The sequence below is a fragment of the Loxodonta africana genome, chromosome 25, assembly GCF_030014295.1.
Source record: "Loxodonta africana isolate mLoxAfr1 chromosome 25, mLoxAfr1.hap2, whole genome shotgun sequence".
Taxonomy (NCBI): domain Eukaryota; kingdom Metazoa; phylum Chordata; class Mammalia; order Proboscidea; family Elephantidae; genus Loxodonta; species Loxodonta africana.
The window spans coordinates 33,652,335-33,679,913 of NC_087366.1; the positions used below are offsets into that span (position 1 = coordinate 33,652,335).

The following is a 27,579-nucleotide window of genomic DNA, read 5'->3' on the forward strand; positions in this document are numbered from 1 at the left end:
CTGCTAAAGAAAAAAAGTAATTTAATATGTTCTATTTGACTAAAAATAGCAGGCAAAATTTCCAAACTGTTAGGAAGGTTCATTTATGATTATTCTCATAATTACCATTCTTTAGGTGAGATCCAGGAGAAAAAGCCAATTCGCCATGGCTGCATCAACATTATCTATTTTAAGCATATCATTTGCACAGAATAGATCCTTTATTTTTTCAGTAGTGATCTCAAACCCAGATACGTATAAGAATTACACTGGGAGGAAAACTTGCAGACACTTAGGCCACACCAGTTCTATGAAGTTAGAATATTTTAGAGTGGGCCCAGAAAATCAGAACAGTTAAAAAGCTGACTCTGAAGCACAGTAAAGGCTAAGAACCACTGATTTTCAGACTCTGTTCTTGTACGGGAAACCCTGGCGGCGTAGTGGTTAAGCGCTACGGCTGCTAACCAAAGGGTCGGCAGCTCGAACCCACCAGGCGCTCCTTGGAGACTCCATGGGCCAGTTCTACTCCGTCCTGTAGGGCTGCTGTGAGTCGTAATTGACTTGAGGGCACTGGGTTTGGTTTTTTGGTTTTGGTTCTTGTATGTAGGGCTGGGGGAGGCGAGGGTATGTAAATGGCAACAGCTAACTTAGGGACTAGTTTTCTTTGGCTACTGATCCTTTTGCCCTTAGGAGGATGTGCATTTGCTGGTCTTCAGAGTCTCCGCCAGTCTCTCAAAGTGCATTCCTGTTCCCTGCCTGCCCCCAGTCAACAGCTGAATTTGCCACACTGTTTTTTAAGATTATAAGGGAAGCTGACAAGTGCTGGGAAGTCTAATAGGTGTTTTGTATAATTTATGCTATTTATCCTTCTTAACAACACTCTGAAGTGGGTACTATGATCCCCAATTTTAAGACAAGGAATCGCAGGCTCAGCAGAACAAAATAAATCCCACAAAGCCCCATGATGAGAGGTGGAGCTGAGATTCAAACTACATCTATTAGACTCAAAGGCTCACTCTTTCTGTCAATACCCCGGACTGTATGATATTGTGGTTGCAGTTATCCTCTAGGAAAGAATATGATTAAGTAAAGACTAAAAGCAGCCTTGTCAGAAAGTGTCTGGTTCTGAGGCACTTACATGGCCTCCTAAAACCAACAAAGCGAGTGTCAACTTCCTGTTTCAGCAGCCTTGTGGTATTAAGTACTTCCAAGATCTTGGAATGAGAAGAAATGTTCTACTTTCACAAACGACAATAATTACTTCTTCTAAAAAGAAAAGCTTAAATGTCCATATCATCCAACTCGGAGGCTGGTATCAATTAAGCTACTCGATACAGCAGGGGCTGGATGCAGTGATCAGGGAAAGGTAGAAGAAATGTGTAATCCACCATTTTGAACTGCTAGGCTTTTTTAAGGGGGCAAAATAGGAAGAAGATAATTATTTCTGATAGAAAAGAGCTAAGTGACCGTGGAAAATATAACAATAACAACAAAAAGAATACTTTGGGGGTAAGATAGGATTGGGGAAAACAAACCTTTTTGAGAAAGGCTGCTGAGTTGAAATGGAACTAGGGGAATGATCAATCAGGGGGCAGACTCACCTGTAACACACATTTTCAGTACATGGGTTATGCACTTTGACAATGACAAAGACGTGCTGAAAGTGAGACCGGATGCTTTTTGGAGTAAAAGGAAGTGCTCCAGGCTCTTGGAAGACAATGGTAACGATGTCATTTCCTATGTGCCTTTTCCTCAGGAGCTGCAGTCAAGAAAGTGAACATATGCACACAAGAGTTATGAGCAAGTTTTTCTTTAAAAAATAAGCAAACATCTATAATTTGCTCACCTTTGAATTTAAAGGAGTTATTCAGAGGAGTCCTAAAATCATGTAAATATATACAATTAATTTTTTTAATCTAAGGGAGTTATTTATAAAAGTGGAGTCATTCTCTGAAAACCTGCTCTTAGGTCCCATCAAGTAGGCTCTCACTCATAGCCACCCTATGTACAATAGAACTGCCTGGTCCTGCGCCATCCTCACGATCTTTGCTATGCTTGAGCCCACTGTTGGCAGCCACTGTGTCAATCCATCTTGTTGAAGCTAGTCCTAAATTTGGCACAAGAAAAATGGGCTGTGTCCAAAAGACCTACAGAAAGAAAAGCCTAAATATTTAAGTTTATTTCTCTTTAAAATTCAACTTGTGTTCCTTCCCCATTCATCTTTATTCAGTTTCTTCTTTTTTATCCCTAAAATAATAGCACTTTAGAGCTTAAAGGGCTTTAGGAAAGTTTATAGTTTAAGCTCTTCCATTTAAAAGAAGGAGATGGAGTCCAAGAGAGGTTATAGATTTGCTGAAAGTCCTAGACTATTATGGTAAAAGGCCCAGCCTTAACTGGCACAGTCTGTGCTCCCATAATAACATGCATTTTTTTTTTTAACAAAAAATATAGAAGACTGTCATTTTGGTGGTCAATATACTGAAATGTATTAATCAAAACCTGGCATTTTAAATGTAATTCAGAAACACAGAATTCTACTAGAGCAACAGCTGGAAAACTCAAAGTTCGTAATCTTATAAATCACAAATGTGGCAGGGGAGAAGGAACTCCGTAGCAGGAACATTCTAACAAAGCCTTTACTTTTTTTTTTTTTAGTAATTTTTATTGTTCTTTAAGTGAAAGTTTACAAATCAAGTCAGTCTGTCACACATAAGCCTATATACACCTTACTGCATACTCCCATTTACTCTCCCCCTAATGAGTCAGCCCGCTCCCTTACTCCAGTCTCTCCTTGCATGACCGTTTTGCCAGTTTCTAACCCTCTCTACCCTCCCATCTTCCCCTCCAGACAGGAGACGCCAACACAGTCTCAAGTGTCCACCTGATACAAGGAGCTCACTCTTCATCAACATCTCTCTCCAACCCACTGTCCAGTCCCTTCCACGTCTGATGAGTAGTCTTCGGGAATGGTTCTTGTCCTGGGCCAACAGAAGGTTTGGGGACCATGACCACTGGGATTCTTCTAGTCTCAGTCAGACCATTAAGTCTAGTCTTTTTATGAGAATTTAGGGTCTGCATCCCACTGTTCTGCTCCCTCAGGGGTTCTCTCTTGTGCTGCCTGTCAGGGCAGTCATCAGTTGTGGCTGGGCACCGTCTAGTTCTTCTGGTCTCAGGATGATGTAAGTCTCTAGTTCATGTGGCCCTTTCTATCTCTTGGGCTCATAGTTATCATGTGACCTTGGTGTTCTTCATTCTCCTTTGATCCAGGTGGGTTGAGACCAATTGATGCATCTTAGATGGCCGCTTTTTAGCATTTAAGACTCCAGACACCACATTTCAAAGTGGGATGCAGAATGTTTTCATAACAGAATTATTTTGCCAATTGACTTAGAAGTCCCCTTAAGCCATAGTCCCCAAACCCCTGCCCTTGCTCCACTGACCTTTGAAGTATTCGGTTTATCCCGGAAACTTCTTTGCATTTGGTCCAGTCCAGTTGAGCTGACCTTTATCCCTGTATTAAGTATTGTCCTTCCCTTCACCTAAAGTAGTTCTTATCTACTAACTAATCAGTAAATAACCCTCTCCCACCCTCGCTCCCTCCCCCCTCTTGTAACCACAAAAGAAATGTGTTCTTCTCAGTTTATACTATTTCTCAAGATCTTTTAATACGGGTCTTATACAGTATTTGTCCTTTTGCCTCTGACTAATTTCACACACCATAATGCCTTCCAGGTTCCTCCATGTTATGAAATCTTTCACAGATTCGTCACTGTTCTTTGATGTGTAGTATTCCGCTGTGTGAATATACCACAATTTATTTATCCATTCATCCGCTGATGGACACCTTGGTTGCTTCCACCTTTTTGCTATTGTAAACAGTGCTGCAATGAACATGGGTGTGCATATATCTGTTCGTGTAAAGGCTCTTATTTCTCTAGGGTATATTCCGAGGAGTGGGATTTCTGGGTTGTATGGTAGTTCTATTTCTCACTTTTTAAGAAAACACCAGATAGATTTCCAAAGTGGTTGTACCATTTTATATCCCCACCGGCAGTGTATAAGAGTTCCAACCTCTCCGCAGCCTCTCCAACATTTACTATTTTGTGTTTTTTGGATTAATGCCAGCCTTATTGGAGTGAGATGGAATCTCATCGTAGTTTTAATTTGCATTTCTCTGATGGCTAATGATGGAGAACATTTTCTCATGTATCTGTTAGCTGCCTGAATATCTTCTTTAGTGAAGTGCGTGTTCATACCCTTTGCCCACTTTTTCATTGGGTTGTTTGTCAAAGCCTCTACTTTTGATGTTCTCTCGGCCAAGAATGCCCCCTCACTCCAAGTTTCTCCTAGACTATCAGTCCTCTGCTTAGGTATCACCTCATCTGAAAGTAACCTACTGTCAATACCATAACGTGGTGCTCCACCCATTCACCCTAGGCCTGTTCTATCACAGGAGTCAGATTCTATTCTACTTGTTAGTCTTACCCTGTGCCAGGCTATAACCTTCATGAGAGCAAGACATATGTCTGACTAACTTTTGATTTCCTAGTTTCTAGTGACAGGCCCAGTGCACAGTAGGCACTCAATACACATTTGCTAAATGAATAAATCAATGATGCAAATACATGATTGTAGACAACACATAAAACTGTGCATTAAACTGTGAGCAACTCTTTCCTCTGAACACATCACTAATAAACTCATATACACTAAAGTTTATGCAAGTGAAAGCAGAGTATCTATGTTCAAAAAGTTACTGATCTTCAGTTTTAATAGATACAGTAATCTTTATAGGAGCTGGTGATGTAACTGCATGCATGGGCAAATCTCAGGTAGTAAGTCTCTCTACCAGCAATAACAAAGACAGCAACCTCCCTGCCTTTAGATTTATTTGGCACCTAGAGAATATACTTCACTGAAAAGAGCCTTAAGTTCAGCTTTTAAAGCCTTCTTAAACATGAACACAGAAAGGACTTCATTGCCAGGCCCTGACTTTTGATTTAAAGTGATAAAAGGCCCGGGAAGTAGGAGTGAAATGTTCATTCTTCCAGAGCTCTCCACATGCCAGTTAAATTCCAGATCTGTATGCTGGAAAATCCCTATTTAAATCTCCATGGTTAAAGTTTTACACACAAACAGCACCTTATTGTCTGAGGGAGCTTTGAAACATATATGGCCTAAATCATTAATCAGACCCAATGAGCCATCTGAAGTTTTAAAGAAAGCTTTGCTAGATATTTTAAGTAAAATATACCACTCCAAATGTACGGAAAAAATCATCATCAAATTAGGTCATATTCATTGAGTTATCATTTACCCATGCTACAGGGTACACAGATGTGAACTACAATAAATATTTCATGTAAAGAAAGAAAACGGAAGCAAACATGAGTCCATGAAACAATGATAGATAAGCTGAAAACTGACTTGGCTAAGATATTCTTCCTTCCTTCCCTCCCTGCAATGACTAAAATAAATGATTCATATGTACTATAACATGGCAAGAGAAATTTGGAAACAAATTAATAGTTCAAAAAATGCCTAACCTATCTGCCACTGTGTCCAACCTGTTTGTTGAACATAAAACACAGTGGCTTAGATGTTATGCTTTATTCAATATCCCTGAAACACATGAATTCTGAAATTGCCTAGTAGAAAGTGAAGGTGACGATGGCCAAGGTCAGGCAGTGGGTTCTGCAGCTCCTCTTGCCCAGGCAGCCAGCGGGTTGCTACTTCATGCCGGCCAGCCTTCTCAATTACACTCAAGGGGCTTGGACTGACTCATTAGTCAGTTTTATTGCTGCAGTTACTGCAACAGCAAATTGGAAAGCTATTCCTATACAATTTCTTTTCCTCTTGAAGAAGAGGTCAGCCCCAATTCTATACCCCACCACAAGAATATTTAAAGTGCAAGTTAAAGGAAACTATAAGGCTGGTTACCTTGACAACATGCCAAACTGACTTTTCCTTCGTAAGCACATTCCTTCTCTTTGTAAAATGGGCCAAAATGTTTATAAGGCAGTTTAGTTAACCAAACCATGGTCACATAATACATTTTGCAGAAAAAAATAAATGAATAAAATGAGGGAGGAGATTCATTAAGAAATATAAAGTCAAAAGCTCTTTGAAGGAGAATAATATAAGAAAAAAATGAATATTTTGGTCATTAGTAAGATGCTTGAATTTATTTAGAAACTGAAGAAATATAACATCTGGAATGTTACAGAAACACTTTTCACTGTTTTTTACTATTTATGTCAAGCATTAAATAACCTAAGTAATTTCTTGGACTTCTTATATAAAGCTATGTTTTCTGTAGTATTTAGTTATGGTTTTAAACTGGTCAATGAAACCCTGTACAGAGTTTAGAAATAGAAGGAGCAGAGGTGAGGCACACCATAAACTAATGCAGTCCAACAAAACAGGAGGGGTAAATATATCTCGGTTACCAAGAGTCCTCTGGCATTAATATTTTAGGGACATTTAAAAAACTGCCATCCTCTAAGGCTGTCAAACTTCTTTCTACTATACATGTAAAGCTCATAACACTTTCCAGCTCCCAGAGAACCAAATGAGTGTCTTCAACTGCAAGAGGGAATTAATAAGTATTATATTACACAGATTTATACAGTCAATTCTACTAAATTTCCAACACTCAGTTCAAGCTGTGAAACAGGAATAAGCGCTTGTTATGACAAAGAAAGCGAAAATGTGAGTCTTCACCTTCTTCCACGGCAAAAAGTACTATACAGATGCTACAGAAATAGCAACCTTGGATTTATTCTCAATTCTTTGGACAGACTTAAGGGTTTTACAGTACCAATTTTAAGTTGGTACAACAATGAAAACAAAATTGTTAGGCAGTCACACTTGACTGGGTCAAAAATGGCATAAAGCTCAACTGGTTTATATCTAGTTGCCTCTACATAAATAGCTCACTTGTATTAATCCTTTTTAAGTTTAAATAAGAAGGGAGGCATTTTGCACCTAATTCTGGGGGGGAAAGCAGGCTGTGACAGAGAAGCAGGAGGGATGTGGTTTATAAGGTTTCTCAGAACGAAGGTTAGGGAAGAGAACGTTTAATCTGAAGCTGGAGAAGGTAGATCTCAGAGAGTCTCTTGTCTGCAGAAAGAAGCAACCATCTGAAAATCAGCCTGGTTTGGCAAAGAGAAAATCGCATCATTTAATGATTATCTTGCTAGTTTTGGAATTCCAAGAGATGAACTCTGAACTGAGCAAAAAATAATTATATCCCATAAAATCAATCACAGGTTCTGGACCCTGGTCCTTAGGTTTTAATTTTCTCACTGAGTTTCTGCACAAGCAAAAGGGTGGGCTTGTGTAAGATCAGTAATTTCCAAATGCAACCTCAGAAACCTAGGGTTTGGTCCTAATCCTTAGATACTTCTGTGGGGCTTGATATCCTGCAACCAGGGCAACTCCAACTTTATGCACACATTTAAAAAAGTGAAGTTTACTATATGCCAGGCACTGTGCTCCCTTATCTGTTTTATATACAGGCAGTACCCGGATTACGAATGAGTTTTGTTCCTAAACCTGTCTTTAAGTCAAATTTCTACGTAAATACGGTTGGTATGTAATGTCAGTTAGTCAAATGTTTGTATATAGTGTACCTTTCTATGCATAAAAAAATTAAAGAAACACTTCCAGACACACAAAAACATCTTCAGCATAATAATACAATAATAATATTCTGATGTGCACTGCAAAGTAGCACTCCTTTGTTGCTATGAATCATTGTAAGCACCTCGAATTTTTAATATAATAGGCTTTACGTGGTTGGTACAAAACTATGTTGCATATAAGCTGGACTTCCTTAATCTGGGTACTGCCTACACTTAGCAGAAAGTGTTTCTCTGGCAAAGCGGAATCTGAAAACCTCTAGACTAGCTAATTTGTAAACTTGTTTCCACTGATAAAATCTCATGATACCTTAAACATGACTTGTCTACAAAACATGCAAAATGGAATTTCACAGGGGAGACAGGCCCAGAAAAGGGAGTCTGACTGCTCAACAGGTCCAGATAGATTTATGGAAGTTAACTGGAAAGAGAAAATGCTCCAGGAGCATTGTATCTTATCATTCCCTGGGTCTGGCTAGGTTTTCTTTGTAAGAGTCAGAAGACATTCCAAAGATTAAACTCTTTTGCAACTTGGTGAATGCTCTACAGACTCCTAAAACATCTTGGAATCAGCTTTCGTCTTGGTTTATTACACGAACAAACAGAAGGAATTAGACGTGACGTAGACAAGTTAGAACCAAACAGTTACAAACATCTTGGTACTCGTGAAGCCAAGATAATTCAGGTATAGGCCAGTTCACTTTGCTAAGTTCTGAGGACTTCAAGCTGCCTCCATGAGCTCAGCTGCTCTTTTCACATATATGCCCTTGGTATTTATGTAATGTGTGGGCATGAGTGTGGTAGGTTAGACATATGAAAGGGTTCTGCAGGCAGTATAACCCCAAACAAATCTGGAAAGTACATGTCTCGAGACTGCACAGTAGCATCGTTTATCTACAAACAGAACATTCCAATCATAAGTCATGATTAGCAAAATACTTTATTAAGTGACAAAGTAAAAGTAACACTCTGAAATTGATAATTATTCCTCTACTCTCTTAACTATTCAGTCCTTAGCTTTTCATCATAGATCTTTAGGGCTGGGGAGAGTAAAATAAAATGCAAGTTAAGTCAATGACAATGCTCCTGTCCTACATCTACTGAATTCTAACGTAATAACGACTAAACGTATGGAGCACACTCTGTGCCAGGCACTGTTTTAAGTGTTTTGCATGTATTAACTCATCTAATAATCGTAACTACTATCTGAGAAAGGTTTCATTCATTCGATAACTGTTCATTGACTAGTTACTATGTTCTGGGTACTGTTCTAGGTACATACGGACAGCTCAGTGAATGGAATAGGTAAGATTCCTGCCTAAAGGGAACCAAGAGAGGTTTACCCCCGATCACAAGCTAGTAGCTGGGACTCAAGTCTAGGAATTCTGGCTCTAGCATTCTTGTTCCTACCAGCTATATTCTTCTGTTGAAGCGTTTTTTCAACCAAAAAGAAGGAAGCCTTGAAGAAGCCTAACAAAATTCTAACACTCAGAGAGTGATCTTTACATCATCTAATCCACACATGCTTTGTTCTGAGCTTGGGTGCTACTCTAGAATCCTTCTCAATACAGTGCTCCAAGGAGCCCCTGTTATCTAGACCGGGTCCTCACTTTACAATTAAGGATACCAGTGCTTCTTGAGAGACTAAGAACTTTACTCACGCCCACCGGGAAAGTGACTGCACATTCTCCAGTCATCTCCTCTATATTCCACTGACTTGCCCTGGCACTGTGGTTAGTACACAGATCTCCCAATGAGCCACAGACAGAATCATATCAGACCCACACACAGCAAGTATAATTTTAAAAAAAAAAGAAAGAAAGAAAACAGTTTTCACATTTTCTGCCTTTATTCCATCAGCATAATTTATTTGATAGCATCAGTTATCACTCAGGTTTAAGAAAAGATTAACTGAAGAAGCCTTTGGCTATAGACTTTGCAATGTGTATTCTCAATTTACAGGGTTTTTGTGTGGCTTTTTTTTGTTTTCTAAATCTCCAATTTGGGACATTTAAAACTCTCTCCCTCACATATACAGACATATAGACACGTATGCAACATTTTCACTTCCTAGCTCTCCAGATTGTTGTGTGGCAGGATCTTTCAAGGACAGTCTCAGTGAAATAAAGTCAGCCACAGAGAATTCATAAACCTTTAGCTTTTAATTACCATACCATCAAAAGGAGCCAGGGGAAGCCAATTTAGATTTCTGGCAACAGTAAGGTTAAGATGACTTCAAAACTCCAGAGGTTTCCAAACGTGAAAGATACGGCCAATTCATTTGGAGTCCAATGACTCAAGTAATTAGGGAAGTAGAAGAGCTCTGTGGTTTGAATACTTGATGACGGGGGTCAAAAGTCACTGGCTCTACTTCTGTTAAAGTACTGACAGATTTTCTTGGTGTGAGTAAGCCCTATCAGTTTTCTGGGCAACAACTCCCACTGAGTTTAATTACTGAATGATTCACAAGTATCTGCTGGACAACTGTACTGGTCTAAATTAAGCTTAATAGCCAGTGAATCCATTTGGCATTATTCCAAATAATTTGCTAAGGAGTTTAGGTTAAAATATGTATAAATATATGCATGGGTTAGTGATTGTAACTCCATCTCATAAAACACATAGAAACTGAGCTAACAATGACCATGAGAAGAATAATGAAAAGAGGGGCTGTTGCCACCTAAAATGAAGAGCCTGAGTTGGGAATTGGGGGGTCTGGTTTCTCATCTTAGCTGGAGGATCTACAGTTCTCGCAACTAGTGATGGAGGAAGAGAAGAAGGTGGCTGCTCGGTTTCTTTCTTTTGAAAAATGTAGATTTTTTACTTCCTTCATGGAATTTCATGAGTGTTTAAAAAAAGAAAGAAAGAAAAATGCTCTGAAACAATTAACTGTCATTTATTTGACTAATAGTTATTGAGCATCTTTAGGTAGTCCTTGGTGCTTTAACCTAGTTAGAGCAAAGGAGGAGCACTTGCATGACATCAAGAGAACTAAGTTTCTTAAACATGAAAACAAAATTTGTTTTAATTGTGGAGTTCACTGAAATAAAATCAAACCCCTAAAATTAATCATGCCATGAATCAACTGTAAGATTCTGGGTAAGTTGCAAACCTTTCTGTAAATGAACCTTCAGAAACTGAGGCAGCTACTGTTCTCTAAAGAGTCTTTACCTCTAACATTCTAAGGGCCTACTAGATTTAAAATAAGATGTGGAATGGAGCTGTCTCTATCCCATAGATTCTTCTCTATCCCAAACAATCCTCAGAGTCCTACCAAGCTCACAGGCAGAGTAGACATGACATTTCAAATATTCCTAGCACAAAAGAAAAAAAAAAAAAAGCGGTAATTCTACGACCAGTGTGCAAAAATCTTGCTCAACTCACTTTATAGTTACACCAGAAGTTATTATGTAATTTGTTTTATGATGTCGTATGTATCACTCAAGTTTTTAAAGGCTCTTAATTTTTAAACAAGTAGCTGCATTCAAAGAAATTATTATTTTTTTCCTCTAAAAAGGACAATAAATCCAATGAAAACTGAAGGAGGAAGAATGGCTGAAAATAGCACCAATTATAACAATTACAAACAATATTCTGTACAAATGAATTGTTTGTGTTTAGATTACATAACTAGCCTTTCTGTAACTACACAGTTGACACTGATTTACTTTTATGTTTTGCCTACCAAGCAATAAAGGTGACTGAGAAAGAGTTTCTTCAGTTTTATAAGAAAAAAGTACAATGAAAATTGTGCAGTAATACTTTCTTTAAAGCCCAAATACTTTCAATGATAGGCTAGTCAAAGATTATCGATATCATTCAAGGAAAAAAATACAATGATTCTTTGCAAATTCTGAATCTGTTCATATCATCCATGGGCTGACCTCAGATTTAGCACTCACTTGTAGAAGGAGCAGGCTGGGTGAAGACGTACCTGTTGTCTATTGTTGGGCATGTAGGGCAACATAGTTGACACATGGAACATGAGTTCATAATCTTTGTACGTGGTATAGAGGGAGTGCGTTCCTGTAGAGTCAGCTAAAAACAAAGGTTAATAACAAAAAAAAGTCAGGCAAACACAAAATTTGAACTTTTACACTTAGAAGGTCATTATTACTGTTATGGATTGAATTATGTCCCCCCAAAACATGTGTTGTAAATCCTAACCTCTAAGCCTGTGGTTATAATCCCATTTAGGAACGGGTTGTGTCAATATTTTTTGAGATATAAAACAGATTAAACAAGCAAGCGAGAGAAGCAGAGATGAGGGAAGAGAGATGGGAAGCCACATGAAGACTATCCAGGAACAGAAGCTCAGAAAAGACAAGGACCTTCCTCCAGAGCCAACAGAAAGCCGTTCCCTAGAGCCAGCACCCTGAATTTGAACATCTAGTCTCCTAAACTTCGAGCAAATTAATTGCTGTTTGTTAAAGCCATCCACTCGTGATTTCTGTTAAAGTAGCACTAGATAACAATTACAATAACTAGTTCAATTGAAAAACAAAACTCTAACCAACTAGCATCTTGCTAATGATCATCCTGTTCTCTCATCACACACTGTCTCTAAGTGTTCAGTCTTCTCTTTATCTGCTCTCTCCCATCTGCTCTGGTTTTATACTCGCTCATTTATCCTATGTTCTCGCCTTCACAGCACTGATGCAGATGACCCTCCATGGGCTAGGTACTCCTGTTATGAGGAGTATAGGTGAGGAGAGGAGGAAAGAGGCTAGAGTTTTGGCTCTGTGCAGGTCTGGGTGCAATTACTGGAGGGTGTGAACTAAACAGTAGTTATTCTTGCCCCATCTATTTGTGAGTTTGTGTGTTTACTGTTAATTCTTAGTTATTCTTGGGCACTTGATTTTTCAGGACCCCGATAAAATGAAACTGAATTGACTTTATATGGAAATGGAAATAAAAATGGTTATTTAAAAAAAATTCTTTCACTGAATGATGTAATTTTTTTCCTCCTATAAACAGAAAATGCAATATGATATATGAGCTGAGAAAATGGAGACTGAATATGATCTTTTACTGTACATTATGCACTGACATATGCTTTAAAAAAAACTATGACATCTGAACCCTATTTGTCTTTTGAAAAGCAGAAGGATTCTTTGCAAATTCAAAATCCATTTGTATTATCAGTGAGATTACTTCAGATTTACAGTTTTGGACACAATAACCAACACGGCAAGCAACTGTAAAATATTAAGTAATGATTTTGGGCTACAGTTTTGAATTGTTTTGGATATAGGTAAAAAAAAAAAAGATATACAGAAAATAAGTCATAAACAGAATAGAGATTGCTTTTCCCAGTCTTTGATTTCTACATAGGCTTATCTTTTAAACAATGTTGCTCAGTATCATTTCAAACAAAGTTTATTTCATTTTGTTTGAAATTACTCATTCAGAGTAATTTGGATTAAATTTTATTTAACTTAAAAAATTAAAATTTTTTTTCTATAAATTAAAAAAATTAAACTTCATGGGGCTTTATTATTTTCTTTCTGAATCCCATAGTATGCCTTTCTTTCAAATATTTATGTCTGATTCAGACAGGGTTCTGAAAATTCTCTAGGAAAAAATATCATATACAGTTTTTGGACACTCGGAAGAGGTACCTACATAAGGCACTCTATTTTTATGCAAATAATGCAGCCACTCCCTTCTACTGGGAAGTATCTTCCTAATTACACCATGCTAGTTTTTTTTTTTTTTTTACAGCAACATGTAAAAAAAATTGGCATAGCAGACCAAAAACCAAACCTAGTGCCGTCGAGTTAATTCCGACTCATAGTGACCCTACAACAAAAATACCACTCGGGAGGGTGTGGTTGGCAAACAAATAAGAACACGTACATTATTTCTGTAAAAACAGGGTACTTTCATGAATATGGGGAGTACTTAAAGTATTCACATTAACGATACAGATAAAGCAATTTGCAGATGGTCAGTATTCATCTAACATCTGTATGTCAACTATTTCCAACACAAAGGTATTTTCTCTTTTAGTTATTCATTAAATACAGCAGGATATTTATTTTGTTCCACATGACTTCCTAGAAAGTAATATTCCATGTTGATTCTCTTGGTTCAGAACCTTGACACTGAACATTTCTTTGGAAGTAAACAAGTAAGTTACAAGGAAAAGATAAAAGTTCTTCAGTCAGGAACTGAAGTCATGGACGACACTGAAGGTCAAATGATGAAATAGCCCAGGTGTATTCAATTACTCCCACCTCGACACTATGTCATTGGACGGTTAAAATCCAGTAAGAGAAGTGCTGACAGACACTTTTATAGTCTAGTGAACAGGTTTCAGACTCAGAAAATTGCAACGAAAGAAGAAAAATACATTTTTGGGGAACGTGGTCAGTTTGTCTATTACTACAATATTATTAAAAAAGGAATTTCTGAAATTAAGTATCCTGAAAGCTTTTTTCACAATTATCAGCACAGTAATGGAGAAAGTACACTGACAAGCTTGTTCAGGGGTTTGCCGCAAATATTTTTATTCAAAAAGAGATACAGACCACCATGGTGTTGCCCAGTTTTGTCACTCTTTGTATCCAGACCAAATGAGGGCTGTCCAGGCCTGGTGGCTACACTTTTCTCTGGTTAGCGGAGCATCTTAGCAGCTCATCTCTCTTCTGTTCTGACCTCATTTCATTTTGTACTTAAGAATGAAGCAACCCATTTTAGAGCTGGAAGGGGTCCAAGATAATATAGCCCAATGCCCTGAATTTTACTTGTGAGGAAACTGAGGCCCAGATTTGACCAACTAATTTGAACTAGAATTTGATTTTCCGAAACTCAGGAGAAATATTTTTATTTGTCCAAGGAAGACATTTTTATGTGACCATTCTATGAAACATAATTCTTAACCATTATCTCTTCTTTGCTGAAGGGATTATGCCTCAGCCTTCTTTGTGTCTCTCAGAGTGCCTAACAAAATGCTTTGCACGTAACACAGAAATGACTTGAACATTTATTATTAGAGTCAACATATCAAAAAAATAGCTCTTATGCTATCATCTCCTTGAGCTAAGGTGCTTAGTACTACATCTGTAATGTATCAATGATACCTCCAAAGTCATAAAAATTCAAAGCTGATGTCAAATTTTATATGTAGGAAAATATTTAGGTTATCTATGTTGCTGTTTTATGGAATGTACAGATCAGGAGTTCTTAAACCTTTTTCTCAATTCAATCCACTCAAGAGGGGCGACACCCGCTCATCAGTAACAGGAGTACATGGCAGCAGAGATTTTCAACCAGGAAGGACACTCCTGAGGGCAGCGTATCTGCATCTCCAGTGGTGGATGGTGGTTGTCAGATAAGGGGAATTTGAAGAAAAAAAAAAAAAAAGAGAGACAAGAAAAATAGGAAAAGGCCTCAGCGATCTTATTAAAATATGTAGATATTCATATCTTGCATGCCATGAATTATTTCCTAATCTTTGTGTCTGAGGCACAAGCAATATGGATTCAACGTACTAGTCAAGTTTCAACCCTGACAAGTGCGGAGGATGCACTGTGGCCCGTGGATGAGTTAACACTGTCTTCGTGTCTTATGGAACCCCATAATTCTAACTTTCAAAAACTCATCTAAAAGCTGAGAACTCATGACAGGCGCAAAATGACCTGGATCACTACCTTAAAAAGCACAAGCCTGATTGACGTGTAGTACCAATGACTGCCCACAGTAACTGGACTTTGTGAGCAGGGCTTGGAGATGCAGAGAGAAGAGTGGACTGAAAAGAGCCACGTGGCCATCAGGCAGTCCTCCTTCCCACCCAGGCTCTGCCATGCCACCCCCTGACTCTTTGACACTACACTTTCACTTCACTAGTCTCAAGTTTCCTCACGCTGAGTGGACTAGGGGCTCTCCAAGACTCTCTACATGCAGAGTCTACCTGTTTATCACTTTCATTAGAAGAGCCAGCAAAATTACCCTGCCTGGTATTTTAGGTGCTGACAGCAACTAAATAACACTACAAAGATTAGAAAAATAAAGAATTTATGAGGATCAGAAGGCACATGATTATGTAGATGATGATATAAAAGAGAAAGCTCATGATTTAAACAGGCCCGTCACTCAGGGGAACCTGACTAATGTCATCGAAAAATATGACGCTTTTAATCACTATTCCAACTCCCCAGTTAACATCCTGAATCCTGAAACAAACATAATAAGCCTGATAACACGGCATGAATGAATGCATTAAGGATATTTTGCATCCTAGAAATGAATGTGGTGCTTGTCCTTGGTATACTGGAAACAAGGATATAACAGAAGAGGTGAGGCCAGAGAAAGAAGAAAATATTAAAAGATTCTTCCTGAAACACTAGGGAACCTCTCTGTTGGTGTTACAAAGGAAAAAGAATCGACCTTTTGAGCTTATGATGTGAAGCACAGATCTCTTGAGAAATGCGCTTTCTTTGCTCATCTGAGGAAATCTAAACTCTACCCCCAATGAGCTTGCTAGGCCGCTCTGGGGTCAAGAACACGAGGGCATGCGAGCACTAGCTTAGATTTATGTAGTCTGCCTACCTCTGGAGAATTAAACTTGCACACACACACAAATATGAAGCTTACTTTTATTGTCTAGCTGAGCTCGGTATTTACTGAATCCTTTCAGCCGTACTCTCTGGCCCAGAAGATCAAGGAATTCTTCAAAAGCTGGTCCCGCCGTCTCATTGTTATACATCTCTTCCTCTGTGCTCTGGCCTGCTTTGCAATAAAGGATCCCGATCTTGTGCTGAAAGCTCAGCTGAAATGGGGGAGAAATGCAATTACTTGGCAAAGAGTATCAGACAGGCTAACTTCAAGTAAAATCAAACTACAGAAGCTTAGCATTAGTTCTAGGAATGTATGCCAGAACAATTTCCACAAGCGAATGAGCAGAACAGTGACTATCACTGTATCCGATGCTAGAAAATACGTAATAAAACCAGAAACCCGAAGTACGGCTGGAGAAATGTCAGGAACTCTAGGAAATATAATATATGGCCCTGGCCACATGGGATTAGCTGGGTTTCCAAAAGGACAGGCAGTCAGGTTGAAGCAGCTACTTAAAAGCCCAAATGTGGAAATAATGAGCCTTATACTCCATGCAATAAGTAGCATTATCTACCAAGTCAGAAGTAAAGGCTGCAAGCTTTTAAAAGTTTTGTCTTTCTGGTTTCTAATGCTTTTTATGTGAACATATACAGTAATACATGACACTTTTAGGAAAAAAAATATATCAAATTACAGTCTAGTAAGGAAAGAGTCTCAACAGAAATTGTGATATATGTGCATAAATAATGTTTTGTTTTTATAAAAGTAACTTTGGCTGTACAATTACAAGCATTTCTTACATTTTTCACTGTTTGAAAAGAAAACATCTACTAAATATACAATATACCCTACAGAATTTTCATAGTAATTGAAAAGTTCCTGTTGTGATTCTATCTCCCCTGAGGCTGGGGAGAAACCGGACCATGATCCATTCTCACAGCTTCCCTATTTTCATCAAAGAGGAACTGCTTCTCACTCACGAAATCAGCACTCTTCATCTTACTACTGGCAGTCTGAGCCTCAAAGACTGACAGATTAGCAAACGTCGCCGATTCCCAAAAGACATCAATCCATAACACTGTTTACTTTTAGTATCAAGCTGTAAAATAGGGCCTTAATCAAAATTGATAGTAGACTATATCAGTAAAACAAGGCAAAATAATACTCATTGCCCTTGAGCGGGAGAGTGATAAAGGCGGGCTCATCCATGTCACCTAATGACAACACGCGACGTGAGAGAGGCAAGGAGACCCCTGCTTGGGTAGTCTAGGCAGGCTGAGGAGACATTTCACTGCATGTCAGGATACACTTAGAGGGGAGCACGGACAGTCAATCACCACTCTACTCTGAATGCATTCCAATCCTGACTAAGTTGCTGCTGGAGAACACACAAGAAAACATCACCTGCTTTCAACTTGAGTGAATCCGCTGCATGTACTAGTGGATAATGGGGAGGGGATGAAGGGCACAGCCTTGGGCTCCTGGGAGAGCCACAACTCCTCCATCACACAGGGAAGGGAATGATCCATACCCTGGGAGTGAGGACATGAGACGCAGTGTGTAAGCATCATGAGTTTTTATTGAACTAATAGGGCCAAGAGAAGACTTCCACTTATCCAGAGGAAAAAAATATGTCTGATCGACTGAGTTATCCAAATAAAGGAGATACTATACTTACTGCAAACAGACCCTCATCTTCAAAAAATGTTAAATATGATACAAATGTCTAATATGGCCACAAACAGTAATTAATCCTCAGTGGTTCAGAAGACATTTCAGGATCCTAAGGTACATTCAAGAAACACCTATGATTGGTGATCATTACCATGGATGCTGAAGGCCTTAATGATGGCTGGAACCTGTACTAACATGATAATAAGCCCTCACAACCAATGCTTCACATGCTTGATAGAGTGAAAGTCTGACTTCTCTTCCACTCTCTGAAGAGGGCTTCAGCTCTCTCTCCAATTATTTGGCTTAATGAGAGTTCACAAAAAATACTGCAGAATGATTAGGACTGGCACATGTAACTCAAATGTCCACTGACCCAAACGCCTGCGCACCCTACTATCCACTGTTTCTAAAGCCAGAACTATACCCTGTGCCACACAGTCATCCTCGCTCGTGGAGCCTGTCCGCCCAGATGGTGCTGTCCCTTTGTCAGTCCTCCTCTCTGCTCTGTGGGTCATCTCACAGCCCTGTCAGCACCATTCACCACCACCATCTGGATGCCTCCAATGTCCCTTGGGCCTGAGGTGAGTCTGCTCTTCAGGCCACATCTGAGCTTCTACCAGGCTGCCCTCAGATCTTAGTAGGTTACCCCCTTTTGTTCTCACATCCACCTCTTGGGGGAGGAAGCCTACAGTGGAGTGGTCTGGGGCACAGTGTGGCCCCATGCTGGTTAAGTAAAGTCCCCCTCTATGAGAACAATTTCTCTGTTTCAAGTCTTGTGGCCTTGATATTTCTTATGGACTTGCATTCAGGGAGAGGCCAAATGACTGGATACTCCTCTGCTTACTGTGCCCTCTGTAACCTGCCTCCTGTCAGCTTCACACCCGTCTTCCCAGCTATCAAACAAGCCAGCCTGTGTTTAGATTCCACCTGGGAACACGATTTGAGTTTTCAACCAAGAAGCTTCTGGCTCATGGGGATCAGGAGATGTGGCTAAATCAGATTTCAAAGCCCTCGGTGGGCAGCTGCCCAGAGGCCTGTGGGCCAGAGCTCCAGCTCCTGTGAAAATGCCTTGTATGCACCATTCCTCTTTTGATAAATCTGCCAGATGAGTAGCCCACAAAATGGAACTTGCTGTTGTTTTTAGGTGCCATCAGGTTGGTTCTAACTCACAGTGACTCTATGTACAACAGAACAAAACACTGCCTGGTCCTGTGCCACCCTCACGATTGTTGCTATGTTTGAGTCCAGTGTTGCAGCCACTGTGTCAATCCATCTCATTGAGGGCCTTCCTCTTTTTTGCTGACCCTCTACTTTGCCAAGCATGATATCCTTCTCCAGGGACTGGTCCCTCCTGATAACCTGTCCAAAGTATACGAGACGAAGTCTCATTGTCCTCACTTCTAAGGAGCATTCTGGCTGTACTTCTTCCAAGACAGACTTGTCCATTCTTCTGGCAGTCCATGGCAGAGTCAATATTCTTCGCCAACACCGAAGTTCAAATATATAGAAACATCATGATTCAAAGGCATCAGTCCTTCAGTCTTCCTTATTCACTATCCAATTTTTGAGTGAATATAAGGCGACTGAAAATACCAAGGCTTGGAATTCAGGGTACACAAATATCTCCAATGACTCAGAATAAAACATCATGACTTGCTAATTATAAATAGTTATTTGTCCACTAAATATAATAATATAATAAAAATACTTAGTGAAGAGCTCTATTTCCCTGAATCTCTTTCACAGTAAACCTTGTGAAAACAATCTAAACACAGTACCAAGGCACAACTACTTCTGCTGCACATTAAAAAGTTTGGAAAATATTTTCAGCTTGATCACAATACAAAGCAAATTAGAGACTCCACCACTTCATGTGCTGAAACACCCAATTCTCTCAGACCAAGATTTTGTTTTTTAACCCCTCTTTTTTTTAAGCCTCAGGCCGAAGGAGCCCTGGTGATGAAATGGTTAAGCACTTGGCTGCTAACCGCAAGAAAGCAGAAACTGACGATGTAGGTAACTGGCAGTTACACTTTGGGTTATGTTTTAAGTAACTTTTCAAGATTAGAAAACTCTTGGACCAGTAACAGAAAATTAGCCCATTCCTACTGGACATTTACTTTTAGGGGGAAAAAAACAAAACTAAAAATAAACAACAACAACAAAAAAACAGCATCATCTGGCGTAAACTCTTAACCACAGGTTAGTTGCAACTCCCAAAAGGTTAGTGGCGACTTGAGAAATTGGGATGTTATAAAATAAAAACATTTTCAGAGATAAAAATAATTTTTGATATAAACTATCTTTTCTTCATGTAATATGGGAATCTGCTATCAATTTAGAGTTACGGGAAGTTAAGACAACATACTGTGGTTAAGCTTAAACAGCATGGAGAGAGTCAAGTCTTACTGATCAAAATGGAACAAATGTAGCCTCCAAATAAAAAGCAGAAGAAATACATCCAGGACAATAAAATGCATTGGACTGCTTAAAAGTACAACTCAGTTTTTAAAATTAATTCAGTGTTCCTTAAAAGTACTTAAAGTGCTTAATTTTTAAAAATTTCTGGCACAGCTTTGGGACTGCTCTGCTGTAGACATCCCAGATACTTCCTTAGCAGTCAGCTCTAGCTGGGCTAAGGTTTCTCCTTTACTGCTCTGCCAGAGAATCCTCATTTGCATGGCAGCGTCCACACTGCAAGCTCTGAGGGGAAACGGAACCATTTATGACACTCTCCCATAGCAGCCTTAGGGGGCCACACATGCCACCCTCCAGGCAAGAAAATCAACCTGACTCCTGCTGTGCAGTTCAGTGATTTATTTTAAATGAAGAACAAAAATTTACTAGCAACATAAACGGACAAGGAACTTACGACGTGGGTGGCAAGTTTTTCTTACCAACCGTCCTTGCGCATCATAATGGATGCTGTTCATCCCTTTAAATGTACTTGAACTTTCAGTATCTGGACCAGCCCAGACATCCTCCCTCTCTCCCCACAATAACACGTTTACGGCAACTGTTCTGTGGATATTTTGTACACTCCACATACTTTACCTGTCCTGATACTGGCAAACCTATTATCTGGGTATAATATGGTTTTAAAAGTCAACTGCTCACATTTAGTTTTAGTTTGGTCTGGTTGTTGTTTCTGATGTGTCAGGCCCTTAACTCTTGAGGCTTACAGATCTCAGGTTTATGCATTTTTAGTGTTAAAGTGCCAGCTGCTTGCTTATAATGCAGTACGAGCTTGTTAGTTCAATTCCAAGTTCATCACTTTTAAAATCCCAGGCATCTGAAGTATCAGTCTATTTCATCACAATCAGTATTACTGGGTCAACCAAAAAATTGCTCATATTCCCTCTAAAACATGCAAAAGAATTTTCTTTGGGAAATTCTGATAATATTCCTTACCCATGGTCTGCTTCTTACATGTGTATTCATTTAAAATAAATGGCACACACTTGGGCACCTACTTGTTGGTTTTCCTACAAGTTATCTTGCACATAAAACTTAGAAGACTTCTTTCCATCTTCTGGGCCACCACCCCAGTCATATCTCCCTCTCGAAATCCTACCCAAGCCTAAAAGGCCAGTTAAAATACCACATCCTTCAAGACATTTACCCAGCTAGATGTTCTTTCTTGTTTTCCCAATGCACTCACTGTATGTACACCTCTCCAAGATCTATTACCACACTCCCTTATAGAGTCTTTTGTGCTCTCGGTTTTATTGCCCCTGTGGGCTAGGTCTTCGCCATCTTTAGTCTTCCTACTGCATGCTGTTCATATCCATCTGTTAGTATACCTTGCACACAGTAGATAAGAATAAATGTTTGTTCAGGGAAAGGGCCAGTTTGAGTTTTTTTAAACTTATCTACCTTTAATAATTATGCAGTCAAATGTGTTCTTGCTAGCTGGAACATACCGAAACCTTGGTAAAAAACAATAAAAGTCACAACTCAGCAGAAGCTGTTATTATACAGGACATCATATTTCTTAACTAGGGTAAATGCATATTCGGGAAAAACTAGGGAGAAAATGCTCTGTGGCATTAAAAAATAAATGGTTTTAAAAGAAAGATGGAAGGGGAAATTTCCAAACCTTTAGACACACGGACAAAACTCATGCCGAAACTCATCTTATACATACCCCTTGTTCATCAAGCTTGAGTAGTTGCTCTGAGACCTTGGGTGAGTTCAAAGCCTGTCTCAGGCACTGAATGCTCAGCTCTGGAATGACATACTCCAGAACTTCTTTCAGAGGTAGTCCTCGTGCGGTACCATGCCTAGCAGTGGAGGGTACAGCATCTTCTAAAATTGCTCCTCTCAGTGTTGTAAGCTGCAGAGGGGAGTAAAGGCTTCAGTTACCAGTTATTCCTGATTACCTACCTGAAGTATAATTTGTTAGTTGTCTTACAAAAAGAAGAGCAGACAAAGGAGGCTAAAGTACTCAAACTGAGGAAGCAAAACCAACACTCATATAGTCTTTAAACAACAAAAATATACAAGGATCAGGGGGGAGTCAGGCTGGATTGAGATAATGAGATGTGTGCTTAAAGAATAAGGTGAAGGATGACACAACGCTGCTATGCAAAATAAAGACATTTCTACAATTCTCTGTTTCCCATGTGTGAATTATATTGAGAAGGACACTTGCTTTTCTTCCATCCTTCCTTATTTTTCCTGTTTTCCCCATTTCTCTAGATCTTCTTTTCTTGTACTCCCTTTTTTCTTTTCTATTATCCATTGCTGATGATTCCTCAGGCTGAACAGGGGTACCCACTGGTATCTTGGACAGGGGTGCCCTGGGCAGGTTGGTTCAGGGCTGAGAAGACCTCCACTGAGCTTTGCTTGTGATATGCTGCATGCCCTTAAATATGCCACGAAAGCATGGGCTCACTACTCTCAACACATGCTGCAGACCTAACAGTGAGCAACTGAAACAATGCACTCGACAACAACATGAGAAACTGAATTTTTAAATTAATTTAATTTCAATTACTTTAAACTTAAATAGGCTCATGTGGCTAGTGGCTACTGAAGTGGACAGCACATGTCTGTAAATTGACATTAAGTTATGTCACTTCAAGAGAGGGCTTTATTTTACATATCCAGCATAGAGCCTGGACTGCCGGAAGGCCTAAGTTCTAGGTAAAATGCACAGCAGTCCACATACTCATGTGGACTGCACAGAACTAGAGAAAGGCTCTTTCCTCTATCAGTACAGCCTAGAAGCAGTCCTCCAAAATACATATCCTGAATACTGGCCAAATTTAACCAACCACTTGCTGACGAGTCAGCTCTGACTCATGGCGACCCCCTGATGTCAGAGTAGAACCATATCTCATAGTGTTTTCCATGCCAGATTTCTTTGATGCAGCCTGCCAATTCTGTCTTCTGAGGCACCTGTGGATGGACTTGAACCACCAATCTTTCGTTTAGTAGCCAAGAGCATTAACTATTTGCACCACCCAGGGATGGTCTTCTAACTAAAATGGGTTAAGAGAATAAGACCTAAAGCGCAGAGCAGATCCAATTCCTTACATAATAGCACCTCTACCTATTTAGCTCTGTACTCTATCATTTCTATAACAAACTCACTTATTACTCAAAGACAGACAAGCAAGGAATTAACCTGGGCCCTCAACGTAATGAAGGGGGAGTAGGTACGAGTACCATGCTAGTAAAAAAACAGTATTCAAACAACCACCCTACTGCAGGCTATCTGATTTTCTGTGTTAGATTTTAGAGTCATCTTTAAGCTCTGTCTGGCATGGACTGCACAGTTTACGCTTGTCCTCCCTGGCTTAGCCTGCATATCTTCCATTTTTATCATTTTGTACTATGTTCCTGGAAAATGGCAGTCTAAATTATTACCATTTAACATCCACAGCAAGTGTCTTAATTTTTATACTGTTACCCTCTTTCAATTACCATAAATGCTACATGCATTCTTTAATGTTAGTTAAAATTTAAAAAATTAACTCAATGCCACGTCTAAAGCAAACCAAAGCAATAGTAGTGAAGGTATACTGAAGGTAAACTATATATGTCCCCTGGAAACTGTGACATCGTATCCTGTGCAGGCAGAGAGTGGGGGTCATCGCAGGGCCCTTCTCTAGGGTTTGAGGAGCCTGGCTCTGGTAGCAGACTGCTAAGGTTCAAATCCTAGCTCCACCACTCATGAGTTATGAGACCTTAGGTAAGTTATGTGCCTAAGCCCCTGTCTATGCCAGCTACCTCATGTAAAAAAGGGGAAATATAAGGAAATACACGTAGAGTACTTAGAACAATGCTGAGTTTATGGTAAGCATTTAAAAATTATCAGTTATTATAGCTATAATGGGATATTTATATATAAACTGGTATTTACAGTCAGTAGTTTTATGTCCTCAAGGTTAGTTATGGAGATATTTGTATATATAAATACTTATACCAATTGGTGGTGGAACTATTAACAGAAGAAAAAACACCCAATAAAAAGAAAGATGTTCTAAAGGGGGTGTCTTCTAGCCAAGTGGCCTGAGGACAGTTTTTACTGATCTTCAGACTTCGGCCCACAGACAGTCACAATGCACAGCAGTTCCATTACCTCACTGGTCCTGAAAGCTACACGATAGTTGAACTGGGACCCTTCTTTCTCCTTAGCATCTTCAACCTTCTCTCTCCGGATGCTTATGGCCACAGGGCCAAGGTTTTCATCTATTCCAAAGTAGTTTTGGTGCTCTGTAATGGAAGAGAGCAACTGAATCAAAAAAAAGAGAAAGGAACAAACAGCAAGGATGGATACCTTTTGGTTTGTGTATCAGTCAACCCTTCAAAGAAACAGAAAGAAAAATTCAGCAACAGAAAGCACATAAAAAGTTATTATGTTGCTGAGATCAAATTACATTTATTAATACTATAAATTAGATTACTATGTTATCAGCTAATCTTTTTTTTTTTTCCTTCTTCATATAAGTCTCAGTGTAGGAGTAGACCTTTGTGGCCATCCTGTCCATCTAACATAGGGGTCCTCTTGAGAATACCCTTCCTAAGAGATAGCACTAGTCTTTCACTCATAAAAAACCAGCTGCTGTTGAGTCAGATCCAAATGACGGTAACCCCATGTATGTCAGAGTAGAGCTGTGCTCCACAGTGTCTTCAATAGCTGGTCTTTCTGAAGCAGATTGCCGAGCCTTTCTTCCAAGGTGCCTCTGGTTGAACTCGAGCCTCCAATTTTTCGGTTAGCAGTTGAGTGCATTAACTCTGCACCACGCAAGGACTCCCTTTCATGCATACATTCAACAATTATGTGCCTACTATGTGCCAGGCACTGTCCTAAACAGTGGGGACACAGGGCAAACAGTACAGAAAAAACCCATACTCAGGAAGCTAATATTCTAGTTTGAACTCCTTCACTGATAGGAAGCTCGCTACTTTGTAAGAAAGTCCCTTTGGGTTGCTGATCAAGGTTCCTTGTTAGTGAGTTCTGTTAAAAGCAGTCAAAAATGCTTTATTGCAACTTCCAAATTTTTAAAGTTTTGTTCTCTGAAATGACCCAAATTAACAAACACTCAAGATGTGATGCAGCCCATGGAAAACAGAGGGAGCAACTACCCAAACATTTATTAATGCTTCTTAAAAATGCATCTGCCCATTTTCAGCAGCCCCATCATACCAATAATGCACACAAAGCACGTGGTAAACTTAAAGCCCCAGGTGTTACTCATTTATTTCCTAATGAACTGCTGCTGGGTCAGTTCTCCAAGGTCTCTACTTATCGATCTTCTCACTCTGCATGGAAGACTTTACAATAATCAATTCTGAATGTCACCTTCTTGGTCAATCTTCACTGACTCTTAAGTTTTAGTTTAAAAGAAACTAGACATATTGAACATTTATAACTTTGGGGAAAAAAACCTACAAGTATTCCAAAGGTTTTTGTTATGCTAATATTTTCTGACACACAAAAAAATTTTTTTGAAGGAAGAAGAAATGTTATTCAGAGAGTAGAAAACAGGATGAGTTCAATGAACAAAAACAGCACCTGTACCATTACGAGCAAACATTATTCACAGGCACTAACGAATACTAGCTAGATCTTGAAATGGCAAATAATCTGCTTCTTTACTGCTTCCAACCCAAGGAGATGAACTCTGATATTTCTCGTGAGAGGAGATCATGGCGAGATGAGCAGGTAAATGATTTTAGGGGCTGAAAGGTGAACGGTTGACTTAGCACAGTTTTGGATTTACACAAAGGAAGTAAGCTTTTTTTTTTTTTTAAATCAACAGCACATTCCTTGGGTACATTATGTACTGATAACGGCCAAATTGACTGTTACAAATGTAAATACCACCAGTGAAATAAAACACGCGTTCAAAAAACGGTCTGGGTTTGGGGAAAGCCAATCCTGAAGCAGTAGTTATTTGTGGCTTTAATCAACCCAATTAGGAACACAGTTAAAAAGAGTCAATAAAAAGAGACTAAAAGTTAATTACCTACTTCAAGACACTATCATTTTACTATTTCCTTAAATCGGCATTAGTGACTATCCAGCATAATGTTGGATTCTTTAATCAGTGACCCTCATGACTCAAAAGAGCTTCATACTGTCTTAGGGAGAAAGAGAAAAAAGAAAATTCTTTTCATGGTGAAGTTGAGAGTCCTAGGTTAAATGAATCAAATCACTAATTCTAACACCTGACAACTCACCACGTGACCATGTGCACTGCTGTCACAAGTCAGCAGGTGCTTCAGCAGTGTAAGAGGTTTGAAAGGGAACTAAACTGTAAAGGATATTAGGAGGGAAAAAAGTTAACAGAGACGCAGAGGAACTGGAATTCTCATTCACTGCTAGTGAGAACACAAAATGGTACAGTCCCTTTGAAAAGAATTTGGCAGTTTCTTATAAAGTTCAGTATATATATACACACACACACTATAAAAACCCAGCAATTCTATGCCTAGAAATTTAACCAGATGAACTGAAAACCCATGTTTACACAAAAACCTATATGCAGGTGTTTACAGCAGCTTTATTCATCAAAAACTAGAAACAACCCAAGCATCCTTCAACTGGGAATGGGTAAACTGGGTACATCTCTTCAACAGGATACTACTCAGAAATAAAAGTGGAACAAACTACTGATAGACGCAACAACATGGATTAATCTCAAATGCATTCTGCTAAGTGGAAGACACCAGAATCAAAAGGTTACATACCGTATGGTTGCATTTATTTAACATTCTGGAAAAGGCAAAACTATAGGATCAGTGGTTGCCAGGGCTGGAGGTAGGGAAACTGGTTGACTACAAAGGGAATTTTCTGGTGTAGTGGGTCTGTTCCATTTCCTGATGGTGGTGGTGGTTACACAACTATATACATTTGTCAACACTCTCAGAACTATATCCTTAAATAGAAAGGGTGAATTTTACTATACATAGAGGTTCACCGAAAAAATTGGAGAAAAAGTGAAAGGGAGGAAGGGCTGTCGGTTCTCACAAACGGATGGGGCCTTTCAGCACAGGTACAAGTCATGACCATTTCACTATCCCCAGCAAAGTTTTACGCCTACATCAAGGAAGAGAATACATACTCCTTGAGTAATCACTATCTCTCATTCCTGTTTTCTCGGTTACTATTTAATCCTTACACACTACAAACTTTCTTCTACACTACTATTCTGCTCAAAAGCACTAGGACATCTTGTGACCAAATCCGACAACCACCTTTTAGTCC

General features: G+C 39.2%; 1 protein-coding gene across 10 annotated transcripts in view; it reads right to left on the minus strand.

The window, feature by feature from the left end:
- The window catches only part of SIPA1L2 (signal induced proliferation associated 1 like 2), a 264,129-nt gene that overhangs the window by 85,016 nt on the left and 151,534 nt on the right, over window positions 1-27,579 (minus strand). For all 10 annotated transcript variants that reach the window (XM_064276677.1, XM_064276676.1, XM_064276670.1 and 7 more), the window contains 5 exons: window positions 24,448-24,581; window positions 22,006-22,194; window positions 16,221-16,395; window positions 11,557-11,660; window positions 1,581-1,738 (listed from right to left, as the gene is read on the minus strand). In XM_064276677.1, the coding sequence (XP_064132747.1) occupies window positions 1,581-1,738; window positions 11,557-11,660; window positions 16,221-16,395; window positions 22,006-22,194; window positions 24,448-24,581 (760 nt within the window). The remainder of the gene's footprint in view (window positions 1-1,580; window positions 1,739-11,556; window positions 11,661-16,220; window positions 16,396-22,005; window positions 22,195-24,447; window positions 24,582-27,579) is intronic.